The sequence below is a fragment of the Cervus elaphus genome, chromosome 20 (genome assembly GCF_910594005.1).
Source record: "Cervus elaphus chromosome 20, mCerEla1.1, whole genome shotgun sequence".
In the NCBI taxonomy this organism is placed as follows: domain Eukaryota; kingdom Metazoa; phylum Chordata; class Mammalia; order Artiodactyla; family Cervidae; genus Cervus; species Cervus elaphus.
This window is the reverse complement of record NC_057834.1, coordinates 126,265,904-126,281,771: the sequence shown is the minus strand read 5'-3', so window position 1 is coordinate 126,281,771 and position 15,868 is coordinate 126,265,904. Positions and strand designations below refer to the sequence as shown.

General features: G+C 49.1%; 1 protein-coding gene across 2 annotated transcripts; it reads right to left on the bottom strand.

Annotated features, from left to right (window-relative positions):
- Positions 1-8,620: 8,620 nt before the first annotated feature.
- On the bottom strand, positions 8,621-15,341 carry MYCL (MYCL proto-oncogene, bHLH transcription factor). Of its 2 annotated transcripts, none has more exons than XM_043878185.1 (3): positions 15,121-15,341; positions 14,257-14,761; positions 8,621-11,288 (listed from the first exon to the last, which is right to left on the bottom strand). In XM_043878185.1, exons 1-3 carry the CDS (start codon positions 15,199-15,201, stop codon positions 10,690-10,692), a joined length of 1,185 nt encoding a protein of 394 aa, XP_043734120.1. In that variant the 5' UTR covers positions 15,202-15,341; the 3' UTR covers positions 8,621-10,689. The 2 variants fall into 2 exon arrangements, with proteins under 2 accessions (XP_043734120.1, XP_043734121.1); XM_043878186.1 differs by lacking the exon at positions 15,121-15,341 and adding an exon at positions 14,859-15,110.
- Positions 15,342-15,868: the final 527 nt, after the last annotated feature.

The window sequence follows — 15,868 nt, the reverse complement described above, 5'->3', positions numbered from 1 at the left end:
TTTCTTAAAATGCTGAGATAGGTTCAGTCTAGAAGAGCATGTCTAAAATGCAGGAATGAGATACTACGAAGACGAATTACCTGGAGGATAATACTTCCTGCCTGCCCTTCTGAAAGTCCACAGTCTGCCACCTAACTGTCACCACCTGTGTATGTGTATGCGCTATCCTAGGCCAGATATAACCTGGGCAACATCTATGTTGCCTCACCTTACCTTTAGGAAACTGAGAGCGGTACGTGGGGTGGGCATGGAAACATGACTGAAAAGGAGAAGTGCAAAAAGGTAGAGGGAAAATCTGGACAATGACCCAATTAAAAAAAATTTTTTTTAAAGAAAGAAAGGTAGGGAGAAGCCATTAGAGTGGAATGATCATTCAAAATGGAGCATCCAGAAAGTTTGAACTTTTTGGAATTCTAATGGATGCTGCGACATTTATGACAGGAGGAGGAATGTGTCATGAAAGGCCTGAAGCATCTGTTTCTAAATTAAGAGAAGAAAGTTGGTTCAAAGACAAACACTAGATTTTTGGTACAATCCAAAGTGCTGGAAATTCCCTGGTGGTTCAGTGTTTGGGACACCATGCCTCCACTGTCAGGACCCTGGGTTCGATCAGGGTACTAAGATCCTACATGCCACATGGTGCAGCCATAAAATTTTATTTTAAATCACAAATAAGTGGACTTCCCTGGTGGGCCAGTGGCTAGGACACTCCACTCCCAATGCAGAGGGCCCAGCTTCCTTCCCTAGTCAGGGAGCTAGATCCCACATGCCACAACTGAGACCCAGCACAGCCAAATAAATATTAAGAAAAAAAAATCACAAATTAGGTATTTACCCGGTGGTCCAGTGGTTAAGAAACTGCCTTCCAATGCAGGGAACTAAGATCCTTCATGCCGAAGGGTAACTAAGCTCATGTGCCACAACTACTGAGTTCGTGTACCACAATCCAACACAGCCAAATAAAAAAATATTTTTTTAAAAAAATCACAAATTAAAAGATACAGTGCTTTGCAGCCTAACCCCTATCCTAAATTAAAAAAAAAAAAATGTTTCCTGAAGGAATATTTCATGATGAACTTGGTGCCTGTATTTGTTTCCTCAGGCTAGCATAAAAAATTACTGCAAACCGGATGGCTTAAAACAACAGAAATATATTCTCTCCCAGTTCTAGAGTCCAGGAGCCCAAAATCAAGGTATTGGTAGGGTCACACTCCATGCTTCCCTCTAGTGAAGAATCCTTCCCTACCTCTTCTAGCTTCTGGTGGTTATTGGAAATTCTTTATATTCCTTGGTTTTCAGCAGTGTGACTCTTAATCCTGCCTGTCTCACATGGCCATCTTCTCTGTTGTGGGTGTGTCTCTGTCCCCACTTCCCTCTCTTTAGGATCCCAGTCATTGGATTAGGGCCGTCCTAATCCAATATGACCTCACCTTAATTTGATTATATTTGTAAAGACTGTTTCCAAATAAGGTCACATTCACAGCTCTGGATAGGCATGAGTTTAGTTGGGGGACAAAATACAACCCAGTACAGTGCCTGTGAGTAATTATAACACCCTCCATTGGTTTGGTGGTTGTCTGTTTCCATTACTGTTTCCTTTGGTGATTGGCCAGTTCAAATCTGGGAGCATCAGAGTGCTCAAAACAAGTAAGGGGAAAGAGAGTGGAGCTCACCATGTTGTAGGATTTATGTTGTGTTATAGAGTTTGCTCCAGAGCACACCAGAAGAGGGAAACTTCTAAGACTCAGGGAGGTTGAGTGATTGCCCAAACATCACATAGGTAGTAACCCCAAGTTCCTGTTCTCAAAAGGAGCTCACTGTCTGCCTTCCCAGATTGTCAAGGGAGCCTACACATGACCGGGGATCCCCAAAGGCTGCAAAATCAGAGTGGGGAGGTGCAAAAAGACCGAAGATGCAGAGCCATCAGAGGTCCTTTCTGGTTCTAATTTCATGGCTTCTTCAAGCCCTCTCCTCTGCTTCTCTGGCCCTTTCTCTTTCTTGTGACTTGGCACTGTGGGCCTTCATCATCTTTGTATCTTGGTGAGTCTTAAACCTGTATCTTCATTTCAACCCCCTTTCCAAAGTTTTAATGTCACATTTCCAACTTCCTGTTGGGTGCTCTATTTTGAATGACCCCAGCACCTCAATCTCATTGTGTCCCAAACCACAATCGGCTTCTTTTGTTGACTTCCCTATTTCAAAGAAACACAGAGGATGTTTGTGGTAAAAGGATCCTTTTAGAAATCTAGTGCAACTTCTCTTGTTTTACAAAAATGAGACCACCTGGCCTGAAAATCACACCAGACCCCTCCCCAGATTTCACATAACTTTCCCAATCCTCTCTTCCCCGTAGCTATTCCCTTAGCTTAGAACACCTTCCTCCTCTTCACTTAGCCGAATGCTACTGGGACTTGTAGTTCCAGTTATATCTCCAACAAGAACTTTCTTGATGACTCCAAAGTGCTCTCTTCCCCTTCTGAGGCTTGCAGCCCTTGTTTGAAACACATATTGCCTTATTCTGTGATCATGTTTGCATGCTCATAAACTTCCATTTGAAAAAAAAAAAAAAACGCAGAGACATTACTTTGCTGACAAAGGTCCATCTAGTCAAAGCTACGGTTTTTCCAGTAGTCAGGTATGGATATGAGAGTTGGACCATAAAGAAAGCTGAGCACTGAAGAATTGATGCTTTTGAACTGTGGTGTTGGAGAAGACTCTTGAGAGTCCTTTGGACTACAAGGAGATCCAACCAGTCAATCCTAAAGGAAACCAGTCCTTAATATTCGTTGGAAGGACTGATGCTGAAGCTGACACTCCAATGCTTTGTCCATCTGATGCGAAGAACTGACTCATTGGAAAAGACCCTGATGCTAGGAAAGATTGAAGGCAGGAAGAGAAGGGAATGACAGAGGATGAGATGGTTGGATGGCATCACTGACTTGATAGACTTGAGTTTGAGCAAGCTCTGGGAGTTGGTGATGGACAGGGAGGCCTGGCATGCTGCAGTCCATGGGGTCGCAAAGAATCGAACATGACTAAACAACTGAACTGAAACTTCCATAAGGAACCATCACTTCATATATCATCGTTCTTACTATGTGGCAGGAACTATTTTGAGCACTTACATACAGTAATTTATTTTTAATCTTTTCAACAGCCCTATGAGGTAGGTATTAATATTATATCCAGTTTAGAGAAGGAAACTTCTAGGACTTGGAGAGATTGAATGATTTGCCCAAACATCACACAAGTAGTAACCCCAAGTCCCTGTTCTTAACCGTTATACTATGCCATCTATAGCACCTTCTGTGAATATTTTTGTATCTCCACAAGACCTGGCTCTAACCCCTTATTCCAATGTTTTTCTAAGTGTGACCACAGGATTCCATCTTCCTCCTTGCTTATCAGCAAGGTAGATTCCTGGCCCTGACCTACTACATCAAGGTTTTAGGGATTTGTTTGTTGTTTAGTCGATAAGTTGTGTCCAACCCTTTTGCAATTCCATGAACCGTACTAGCCCACCAGACGCCTCTGTCCATGGAATTTCCCAAGCAAGACCACTGGAGTGAGTTGTCATTTCCATCTCCAGATTCTTAAGACCCACCCAAGTTTGAGGATCACTGCCTGAACAAAAATACACATTAGAGGATTTAATGACTGAATGGAGTCATTGACTCCAGCTCAGTTTGAAGACATCGCAGTGTCCAGTAAGGACAAATGGAGGGCCCATATGTGCAACAGCATCACAGACTCCTACCTCCTGCCTGCCATGGGGCATGGGATGCTGTGGACCAGTCAGACTCAGGTCTTTGCCCTTCTTTCCTTCTCTGCTCGTCTCAGTCTCCCCAGATCCTAGCTACTCCTTCCCTGATGATTTATTGCATCTTGAGGCATTAATACATCCACCCCAGATTATTTTAAGTACTCCTTCTGGGAAGATTTCTTATTTTACCAATCCCTTCTATCACCTTTTAAATATGATTAATTGGTGTTCTAGGTGGGGCTTGTTAAATGGTTGGCTGTTGCTGCTGCTGCTGTTAAGTCACTTCAGTCGTGTCCGACTCTGTGCGACCCCATAGATGGCAGCCCACCAGCCTCCCCCATCCCTGGGATTCTTCAGGCAAGAACACTGGAGTGGGTTGCCATTTCCTTCTCCAATGCATGAAAGTGAAAAGTGAAAGTGAAGTCGCTCTGTAGTGTCCGACTCCTAGGGACCCCATGGACTGCAGCCCACCAGGCTCCTCCGTCCATGGGATTTTCCAGGCAAGAGTACTGGAGTGGGTTACCATTGCCTTCTCTGTTAAATGGTTTAAATAATACTAATCATTTACTGAGCACTTAGTATTGCTCACTACAACCCTAAGAAGCAGGTGCTATGATTTATATTTGTTTTACAAATGTGGAAATTGGGACTGGGAGAGGTTAATAATTTGTCCAAGGTCACAAAGCTGGAAAATGGAGAGCTTGATTTGGAACTGAGCTCTGTTGGTTGTGGGAGGTTACCTAACCATACTACTTCCCACAAGTTTAGAGGTGACTCAACAGTTACTTCCTGGGCACCAACTTGACCCCTGGCACTGAGTATTAATTGTTTAATAACTCACCTGATTAGAGACCTTATGATCATATTTAGATTTACTCACCAAAAGAAAATGGCAATCTTAATACAGGTGCGTGCATGCTCAGCTGCTTCAGTCATGTTCAGCTCTTTTTGACCCTATGAATTGTAGCCCACCAGGCTCCTCTGTCTGTGGGATTCTCCCGGCAAGAATATTGGGGCGGGTTGCCATGCCCTCCTACAGGGGATTTTCCCAATCCAAGGATGGAACCCTCGTCTCCTGGGTCCCCTGCATTGCAGGCCTGGTGGCTCAGATGGTAAAGAATCTGCCTGCAATGCAGGAGATCCAGATTCTATTGATCCCCCGGAGAAGGGACTGGCTACCTACTCCAGTATTCTTGCCTGGAAAATCCCATGGACAGAGGATCCTGGAGGTCTTCAGTCCATGGGATCCCAAAGATTAGGACACGACTGAGGGACTAACACTTTCACTTTACTTTTTTACCCACTGAGCCACCTGGGAAGCCCAATCTTAATACAGTTGATCCCTTTAGCAGCAGTTCTAAATAAAGACATTAAGAGCTGTCCACTAAGCTTAAAGTAGAAATGTCCACACCCCCATGGAACTTTAGCTGACGTATTTAGAGACCTCCACTTTACCCTCCCCAGTCACCAGTCACCAGTCATCTCCCACTGGTTATCTTATCCTTTGAGTCCTCTTTCACACTCCCTATCACCTTCCAGAGCAACAAAACCATCCCCACCCCCCACCTCCCCACACCACCTGCCCCTCCACACCGCCCCCCCCCCAATCCCTTCTCCTTCTAAAGTGCATATTCTGAAATATCCTGACTCCAGGGGCACTTAAGACAAATTCAGCACTTCTAAGATAGTTCAACCTGTCTCAGTCCCCCTAAAATAGCTACCAGTAGGGGCAGGAGTTAAGCACTCCATTTAGCCTTTGATTGTCTAACAGAGCAGATGGCCTTTCTTTTCCATGCCACGTGTGTCTTCTCAGCTGTTCCTTATTATCTACGTCCACATCTCTGGGAGGGGTATGTAGTCCCTTAGGTGTACTATTCAGAGGCAAACCTAATTTGTAGAAAAATTTCTCCGAAATCCAGGAATAAACTCCTGGCTATTTTCAGACAAAGATAGAGGTAGGAGTCTGCAGAAGTGAGCTAGGAAGGAGCTTAAAATACTTCACATTCCAGAAACACCCTTTCTTCCCCCCAGGAGATGGCTTTATTCCCACTCCTTTCTCAGCAGAGTTTCAGACTCAAAGGAACTGAAGCTTAAGAGTCAGGCAAGTCAGGCAGTCTGTACTAGCTGTCTGGGCTCAGACAAATGACTTCAATGTCTCTGAGCTCCAATTTGCTCACCTGTGAAATGGGGCTGATACCATCCTTTCCTCCAGGTTATTGTGAGAATTAAGCTTTGTAAAGCAACATTAGGATCAGCTTTACCTAGGAGTTCTTATGATTTTACTGAGGACTCCTGAATTTTTTCAAGGTCTAGTAAAGGGAGAGAAGTGCCTACAAATATTCTTATTTCTTAACAAATGGCCTCAAAAGCAGAAGAATGGGGACTTCCCTGCTGGTCCAGTTGTTAAGAATCCATCTGCCAATGCAGGGCACGTGGGTCTGATACTAAGTCCATGTGCCACTACTACTGAGCCCGCACTCTGGAGCCCATGCACTGCAATGAGAGGCCACCACAATGAGAAGCCCTCGTATTGCAAGGAAGAGTAGAACCTGGTCGCCGCAACGAGAAAGCCCGAACGCAGCTACGAAGATCCAGCACAGCCACTCTGTTCAGTGGGAACAGAGTGACTATAACCAAAAGAGCGATATGGAGTTTTAAGGAAATTATCCCAGTAATACAAGTCTGTTTTTATCAAACAGCTATTTATGCCCTGGGTTTGGGGACCTAGGGGTCATAGGGGTGGAGTGGGAAGTTTACCTGACAGATGACTGATTTGGGGATTTGGATTCTGTTCTGTGACCTTGAGCAAGAAACCTGTTTCGGGGAGTTCCTGGTGATCCAGTGGACTCCATTCCACTGCAGGGGGCACGGGTTCCATCCTTGCTCAGGTAACTAAGATCCCGCAAGCCACAAGGTGTGGCCAAAAAACAAAAACAAAAACAAAACTGTCTGGGCTCCAGTACCAAGTGGCAGATATTGCTTACTTACCAGGTTGTGATGAGAGTCACTTTGTAAATGTGAGGAATTTATAGTAGCTTTTGGACTCAGGCTTCATAGGAATGCAGGTGGGCAATATCGACCCAGGTCTCAGCTGTAAGGCAGGATTACATGACATACAGTGGCCTTCTCCTACCATGATGCTCATGGTTTTTCTGACCCACCCCTGTTTTCCTTTCACAGTCCTAGAAGGGGCTTCTCTGGGGCAAGACGAACTTACTCAACCCACAAATGTGGCAGAGTGGCTGGTCACAGGACATTTGCTCCACTTCTTCCTGATAAGTGGCAGGCACAGTGGCCCCAAGGAGAGTTCCAGCAAGCAGTTAAGTGATGAAATTCCCTACTTCCTCTACACACCCCATAATAACAAAAGAAGCTAATCATTATTATGTGGTGGTGAAGACCTCTGGCTCTAGAGATAGGCAGAGCTGGTTTCAAATCCCTTGAACTCATTTACTTACTAGCTGTGTAACGTTGGGCAGTTACGTTTCACTCTTAGAACCTCAGTTCCCTCTTCTGTAGTCCTGGCATGTGATTGGTGTGGTCTAACATGTAGGAAGGAGCATGGTGCTTAGACATAGGCAGTGCTCCATCAGGAGTGGCCATTATTAAAGTCTCCCCTCTTGCATTTAGGGCAAATTTCTGAGAACTATGTTCCTGTATTAATCAAAGGAGAAAGAAAAAAAAAATCACATCATATCACCGATTCTCATAAAATTTTAAAAAAGACATCCTGCAAGGGAACTCCCTGGTTGCCCAGTGGTTAGGACTCTGCTTCCATGGCAGGCAGCATGGGTTTGATCCCTGGTCAGAGAATCAAAATCCTGCAAGGCAGTGCATGCATGCATGCTCAGTCACTTCAATCATGTCTGACTTTTTGTGACCCTATGGACTGTAGCCCTCCAGGCTCCTCTGTCCATGCGGATTCTCCAGGCAAGAATACTAGAGTGGGTTGCCATTCCCTTCTCCAGGGATCTTCCCAACCCAGGAATCGAACCCACATCTCTTCTGTCTCCTGCACTGGCAGGCAGGTTCTTTTATCACTAGTACCCCCTGGGAAGCCCACAAGGCAGTAGGCATGGTTAAAAAAAAAAAGTATTAAAATACCTATGGCAAGAAAAGTACCACCTGAAAAGATTTAAGGCTTTATAGTTTAAAGCAGTTTAAAGTCTATACTCCGGCGGTCCAGTGATTAAGACTCTGCACTGTCACTACCAATGGCCCAGGTTCAGTCCCTGGTAGGAGAACTAAGATCCCATAAGCCTTGCAGCTGAAAAAGAAAAAGTCTACATTTAATGTCTGCCAATCCCTGGTGATAAGCTTCCCTCGTGGCTCAGTTGTAAAGAGTCCGCCTGCCAATGCAGGAGATGTGAATTTGATCCCCTGGAGAAGGGAATGGCAACTTACTCCAGTATGCTTGCCTGGGAAATCTCATGGACAGAGGAGCCTGGCAAGCTATACAGTTCATAGGATTGCAAAAGAGGTGGATGCGACTTAGCAACTAAGTAACAACAATCCCTTGGGAAGTAGCATTTATCCCCATTTTACAAGTAGGGAAACTAGGGCTTTCAGATAAAGGTAAAAGGCACAGAATGAGTTAATGGTGGAACACCAGGATTTCAAGCCTTCTAAAATACAAATTCAGCACTCTGGAATTCACAAGACAATTTCGTGTTTACTGAGTACTGAACTTACGTTGTTTAGACATGTTTGAAATGGCATTTCAGGAACCCAGGGTGGATTGACCAGGTTAGCAACATGGTTAGAGATCACTTGTGGCTACCCTAAAAAACAGTGTCCTTTGGTTCTGGGGGACATGGTGGGCATAAGCTGCCCCCCCACCCCCCCGACTCTGACACATTTGAGAAATCTTTTATTAGAAGATGTCCTAGAAGGCAACATTTTAAAATCAGGCAATCAGTATTCACAACTAAATACAAAATTTCAGGTAAACCTGCCTTTTAAAATAAATCAGACTTTTGCAACAGGAGAATTACCCCAGAGTTTTTGTTTTTTTTTTTTCCCTTGTACAAAAACAATTAACACCACTTTGCAAAAGGCATACAAAAATACAGTATTAAAAAGAAGACTGCTCCCAGCGTAATACCCAACAGCAGCTTATAAAACACGAGCTCTTTAGGTAAGACATCAATAACCTACATCCCACCTGTTCTCCAAAGACAGTTCCAGAAGTCAATTGGCTCCCCAAAACCAAGCTCCAGAAGCGGGGGGCTTTTTGCAAAGTTCCACTGGGGTTCTCTGAGGCCAGGAAGGAACCTCAGGAACAGACCATTGTGCATAACAGGTTTAGAAGTAGCAGCTGGCTTCCCAGAGCCACATATAGCGCTCTAGCATCCTTCCCTCCCCCATTTTCAAACCCCCATCCAGTAGGCACCTGCTGCCCTGAGCATAGTGCTAGAAGGGCCGATCTTTCTTCCAGGCTAGACTTAGGGTTGCCCACATGACACTTGTTGGGTTAGGTGACTTTCTCAGACCAGAGGCTGTGCCTGGAATCCACCTGGAGAGGCTGAGCCCAGTTGGGTAAAACCCATCATGGTCCACTGAGCAGAGCTCCTGGAAGCTTCTTACAAACCCACCAGGAAGCTCATCCGCCTTCTGGAGCACTGGATGAGTCCCAGCAGCTCTCCCAGTAAGAACTGCAATAAGGCCCAGATTCTGGGAATGGGATTCTGACTCACGTCAGGCTGGCAGAGGGCCCAAGGGTGGCTACAGACAGCAAGCTCCTTGGAGTTGCAAGAGAAGCACAGTTTGTATGGTTCTAGCATCACCAACTCAATGGATATGAGTTTGAGTAAACTCCGGAAGTTGGTGATGGACAGGGAGGCCTGGTGTGCTGCAGTCCATCGGGTTGCAAAGAGTCGGACACAACTGAGCAACTGAACTGAACTGAGTAGAACTTCAAACTTATCAGTCAGAGGTTGAGATGAGAGGGAGGTGGGAAAGGGGAAGTGGTACAGCTCTTCCCCCTCAGGTGCCTGGCATCTGCTTGGAGAGGATTTCCAAGATGGAAAACACCTGGGCAGGGAACACGTTCACAGCCAGGACTCCAAACCTTCCCCCCGCCACAGGCTGGGACTCTTTGCCCTGTGTCCTGGGGAAGTATTTCTGACCTGTGGGAAATGGCCTTAGAGCCCATTGCATAACAAAGGTGGAAGGAAACCAAAAAAGTTTCTGGTGAGGATGGGATGGTCTCTGCCCTCAGAGGAAAGGGCCGGGAGGGCCTTAAGACAAAGAATCTAAAAGGCCAAGCTCTTTAAAAGTTCTCAAGATCGCAGCATGGAGAGTGGGAGGAGGGGGTGTCAATGAACATGGGAATATATATATGTTAAAGGTTTCCGACTCCTCAGCTACTGTAAAGTGTCTGACAGTGAGGTAATGGTCCCTGTTGATCAAGTCTGAGAGCTCGTCTTCACTCAAGACAGCTCGTATGTCTCCTGGAAAAAGGAGCCTGGGGAGAGCGTCCAGGCCCAGCTGTCCTAGCATTACCCCAGAGACACCAGTGGGAGCATCCTTTCTCAGTCCAAGGCTCATCCGCAGTGTGAGATTTCATGCAGGCTGGAGCCCCCTGACAACATCCACCACCTGTTGCATAGCATCTGTCAGGCTTTTCTTCGGAGCTAGTGAGCTCAAGAGACCCCAAGTCTCCTCAGTGCTGCCCGCCTGAGAAGCCAAAGGCGCCAGAGAAGCCACAGCGCTCCCGCAAGTCAGGGCAGAGGGACAGCCGGGTTGCAAGGTTTCCAAGAATGCGAGCCCTTCTTGTGTGTGCACCGGCTGCAATGCATTCTGGGAATCTATTGTCCAGGCCGCCCCACCTGAACCGAAATGTGCAAATTCCTAAGGGGGAGAGGGGAGGTTAAAAAATAAACTTGGGTCTCCGTGAAGACAGAGCAGTCAGACTTTTTGGTCAGTTAGTAGCCACTGAGGTACGCGATTCTCTTCTGCAGCTGTTGCTGCCGACACCGGAGCTGTCTTTTCTCCGTAGCCATCCTCTTCTCGGCTCCCACTAGGGCTTGCAAGTATTCCAAGGCCTTGCTCAGGATCACTACTTTGGGGGCCTTGGAGCAGGTGGCCAGGGTAGGGACCTGGTCCCTCAGGGCCAAGAACCTGGAACGGAGGTCATTCCGCCTTTTACGCTCCAGGAAGTTATGGTTCTTCCTCTTGGTCACATCCTCAGTGTCGGAACTGACAGGTTTGGGGTTGCAGGACTGGGAAGGCTCGCTTTCTACCGGTGGGGGACTCACAATTTCTTCATCTGCCTCATCTTCCTTTTCCTCCGGTGCATCTCTCTCCAGACCGTCTTCATGGGGCCCTGGCTCTGGAGCCTCTCCTTGGGAGCAGCTTTCTGGAGGAAAACGGGCCGCATAGTTGTGCTGTTGTTGATGGATGGAGATGTGGAAGTGTTTCATGCAGGGGTCCAAAGGGTCTGCTCTCACTGTGATGGTGACCGGCTTCCGGACACCCAGGGACTGCCTCTTCTCCACTGTCACAACATCAATTTCTTCACCCTCTGTCCGAGAGATCAAGAAGAAACACTCCATGAGAAACACATACACAGACCCCATGCTGGAGTTTAGGAAAGGAGGTAACATTTTCCCAATTTAGATGTAAACAAATTCAAGTGGGGAGAAAGACAACTGATTCAGTTGTATCAAGGCTAAGCGTGGTGTGAAGGAAAGGAAGGGAAATAAGCAGGAAGGAAAATATTCTCCAATTTCTCTTTGCACAGCAAGGCTTAGATAAGAACAAAAGGCAGACCCAAGCCAACAGCCCCCAGTCTGCACAGGCTCTCCCCTCCCCCACTGACGGGATGGGGAGAAAGAGCTATCGGCCTGGGACAAAGTTTTAACTATAAAGATCTTCCCCAGTCGGGCTCTTTCATACCCCATCAGAATTGTAAATGAGGGGTCTGTGGGCAGAGCTGCCCTTTGTTCCAGCCCAGCACAGCCAGCACTTGGGAATTGTTACTTTTCACAAGTTATAAATCCTATTATTCCCCCACCTCTCTATTCTGTCATCCCTTTCAGCAGAAGAGTCAGAGAAGGGAGGGCTACAACCCATCCCTCCTCACCCACAGAGGGGAGGGAAAGGGTTTCCCTTAGGAGCATTTTGCTCCTGGGTTCAATGGGTTTCTAAAGTCATCCATCATTTATAGGTCGCCTGCCCCACCCGCTTCCCTGGACCAGAAGAGGATTGGATTTGTAATCACAGGTCGGCAGAAGCAGCAGGAACTTCACAAAGGTACAAAAGACCATTTCCAAGCTACCTGTGCTAGGGGGTCAGAAGTTGGGGGCAGGAATTGAGCGTCAAGGGAATGTCTTGATACAGGGGCCAAAACACTAGCAACACCTGGACTTGCCTCTATCACTCCCTTATTCCAAGATCTCTTAGGTTACCCCAGCCAGGAGAGGGACAATTAGGGGAGAACGTTACTGCTCCGCACTGTTTTGCAGCCCCCACAGAGAAGGCCACCTTTATGCATTTCAGCCTGACAACAGAAGAGCTCAGTTCTCGGCCTCTTTCGCAAATCACGAAGCTTGAGCCCCTTTGTCAGGAAGGCTTCCATTGTGTGGACAATCGCATTATTTCTCCATTAATAAAACCTGACCATTCAGCCCTCCTGGCCCCAAGACCTGTGATTGGCTGGCTGAGCGGAGTTTGGAATGCGGTCTTACTCAGCCCCTAGCCCCTATTGGCTGAGCTTTGCCGTCAGTCACTCTCCCCACCCCCCTCATTGTTTGCAATCTGTTGCATTTTGTTCTGGGCCATGTGGCCTGTAAGTGAACCAGGAGCTTGCAAACAGGTTCAGGGTAAAGGGCAGGTTAGAAAATGATTCAGGAGGTTTCCCCACATCCCAAACCTTTAATACTTCAGGGTTAAGCCCCATAGTTGGGGAAGGTTCTGCTTAAGAAAAAAATAACGTGAGACACCATTCTCCTTTTCAGAGAGCAGCATCTAACTCTACCCAGACAAGGACATGTCCTCAGCTGGATGATCAGGTCAAACTCCCTAACGTGCAAAGGCAGAAACTGAGACTCAGGTCAGCCAAGTCCACACAGCACCTTTATAACATTCTGGATCTAAAACTAAGATCTTCAGATTCCCGAAACAATGCACTTTCCACTCTACCATTCCATCAGCTTTTGTAGAGATACATCTTTATTGGTTTCTTGATCTCAAAGTTTCCATTCCAGCCATTAAACAAACAGAAGGTCTTGGTGTAAAAAGCAAGCAGGTTAAAAATGACCTTAACATAGTGAACTGGGAAAAAAAAATTGACTTTTAATTCTTTGTGTTTCCTTCCTTACGCTCACCCTTAAGTGTATGACAACCTCCATACCCATTCCCCAGTTCCCTGTAAATGGTCATGTAAAATTATTCTTAAAAGCTACTTGAGTTTTCAGTCCTGATTTATCTGACACAAGCCTCAGTGTGCACCCTATAAAACATCCTCCCCAGTATTTCTCATGGGCACCTCGAAGAAGAGGTTAGGCTAAGAACAACATAGTCTAGTGTCACAGATGCAGCAGGCTGTGCTCAGTGAGATGTACACTTGCATTCAAGGATGGGGAAGGGGAGCCTGGAGCTCCATATCTGTGACCCCCAGCACTAACCCCAGAGCTTAGCACAAAGTAGAGGCCAGTGAACATTTGTTGAATACAAATGAAGCAGCTGAAAGCCCTCAGATGAATTGTCCTAGAGGAACACCTTCCCACCTCAGGCCAGAGCAAAATGGCAAGATGTACCACTTCTCAGATAATCTACCAATAAGTTCCTCTAAACATCAGAAAAGTGCCTGGTTGGGATGGAGGATTGAGCAAAAAAAGCTGGCTGGATGGCAGGAAGCTGGCGTTCACTTCTGGCGATTTCCTATTTCTAAGCCTTGGTTTTTCCATCTGTTAATGGGGAGCAGTCATTCCTCCACTACCTGTCTCATGGGTGATGGTGAGGATGAATACGTGGTAAGAGGGGGGATGCAGCAGGAACCATTATTGTCATGTTAAAATAAAGCAGGCAGGAGACCAGGTTTTTTAAAGGATGAAGGCTTTGGCTTTGCACAAAAGGCTTCTCAGCTTCTCTCCCCAGGGTAGTGAGTTTCCCAGAGAAGGAGACAGCAACAAAAAATTCAAGTCTGGAGTGACCCTTAAGGGACCCCTTCCAGCCTTCGGAGGGCAGAAATCCCCTATGGTCCAATCCCCGTATTGTTCTCCCTAAGCGCCAAGCCTCACCCTGTCTCCCTTGTCCCCTGGGGCTCCAATCATCATCAAAGGGACGCTGGCTCCCACGCCACTTCTTCAAACTGTTTACTAACACTCCCACGTGCCAGACAGACACCGCTGGGGGCTACACCGGCAGCTTCAGCCAGAGGGAGAGGGAGATGGCGGAAGGGCTTGCGCAGACCCAGTGCCTGACCTCAGCTGCAGAGGTTTGGCCACCCATGGGGTGCCCCCTCTTGGATGACCCGGGGCGGTCCTTACCCGAGTCGCTTGGGCTCTCGGACCCCGAGCAGGCCTGGGTCTTGGGCTCGCCCAGCGGACAGGGGGCAGCGGGCGCCGGGTTGCCGGCTTCGAGGCTGGGAGCGCAGTCCGGGACGGCGGGCGCCTTGGGCGGGTTCCCCCGGGGCGCGCCAGCGGCGAGCCGGTCGCTCACCGCTCTCTCCAGCCGTTCCCGGGCCGAGAAGCCGCTCCACATGCAGTCTCGGCGGATGATGGAAGCGTAGTTCCTGCCCCAAGCTTTCGAGTGACCCCGGGATTCTGCATCGTCCCCGGCGCCCCCTCCGGGCCATGGCTCCGGAGGACCAATTCCAGGGCCCGCGTCTCCGTCGCCGGGACCGGAGCTCCAGGGCGGCGACGTGGGGGGCGACGGCACCAGCTCGAATTTCTTCCAGATGTCCTCGCTGGGCGCCGTGGAGCGGTAGAAATCCTCTCCGCAGTCATAGTCGTAGAAATAGTGCTGGTACGAATCGAAGTCCATGTCCGCTCCCTGCGGGAGGGAAGGGGGACGTGCTGACCCAGGTGCGGGCCCAGGGAGGGAGGCGTCCCCCGGCCCCCCAGTACAGCTGGCTGCCAGGCTCTCGTACCTCTCCAACCTCACGGCTTGGAGCCCGCGCCCTTCCCTAGCGTCCCGGGCAGCCCGGCCCCGGGTCAGCGTGCCTGGGGAAGCAGCTCACAGCGCGCGGACTAGGCTGCAGGGAGCGAGTTCAAAGCAAACTTTGCCAGCGCCGCCCGGAGCGCAGCTCCGAGGGCCCGGCCGGGTCGGGCGGGGGCGCGCTGTGCCCAGAAGGCAGACTTCAGCCCGTCCCCCGGGACCCGCGCCCGTTCCCGGGCTGCCCGCAGCCTCACCTCGCTCCCGCCACCGGCCACCTGGAGCGGACCGGCTCCCCGCCCGCTCGGGGCAGCGAAGCAGCCCGCACACTTGCACATGCGCGCCACCGAGTGCGAGGCCCGCACACAGGCGTTAGCCCCCCAGCGCGCGCTCCCGCCCTCGCTCGCGCACGGCGGCGCGGACGCTCCCGGGAGCTGCGCGGGAGCGCGAGATGCAGGCGCATTGTTTCCAGGCTGCCTTATATCTCGTCGCGCGCCCGCGGCTCAGGGACAGGGGGCGGGCCCTACGGGACAAGCCCCGCCCACGCCCCGCCTCCTCGGTCGACAGGTGGGGGCTGTGGAGTCCCAGGCCTATCAAATGAATTGCACAGTGGGGCGCGCCGTGCGGGCGGCTGGCTGATGCGGCCCGGCGGTCGCCCGGTGGGGTCGTGACTCTTTAGCGAGGCTCGGGAGGTCCTCTGGAGGCCGAACGAGAACGGAGCTCCTTGAAGACTCTGGGTTCAGGAAAACTACTCCCCGCCCTGCGAGCCTACTTCCCCGAGCTCGCCCCGTTTAGTTCTGGTACATCTGGCCTACGAGGGGTGAGGTAGTACGGGGCAGCCGCACCTCCACCGCGCCACCTGCTGGTCCTCAGCCTTAAACCCCAGCCGGGTCCCCGGCACTGTCTTCATTCATCACCCTTTGGTCCCCGCTTCATCAGCTTGGTGTTCCCAAACCTGGACGGACCTCAGCGAAGCAAGGTGGTGAAGATTCCGGAGCCTGAAAT

What these genes read in the sequence shown, in the direction of transcription:
- MYCL (XM_043878185.1), bottom strand. Translation starts at nt 15,201, where the DNA reads ATGTGCAAGTGTGCGGGCTGCTTCGCTGCCCCGAGCGGGCGGGGAGCC. An exon ending in TGGCCGGTGGCGGGAGCGAG is followed by an intron (nt 14,762 to 15,120) that starts GTGAGGCTGCGG and finishes TCCCTCCCGCAG; the next exon opens with GGAGCGGACATGGACTTCGA. An exon ending in CGAGAGCCCAAGCGACTCGG is followed by an intron (nt 11,289 to 14,256) that starts GTAAGGACCGCC and finishes TCTCTCGGACAG; the next exon opens with AGGGTGAAGAAATTGATGTT.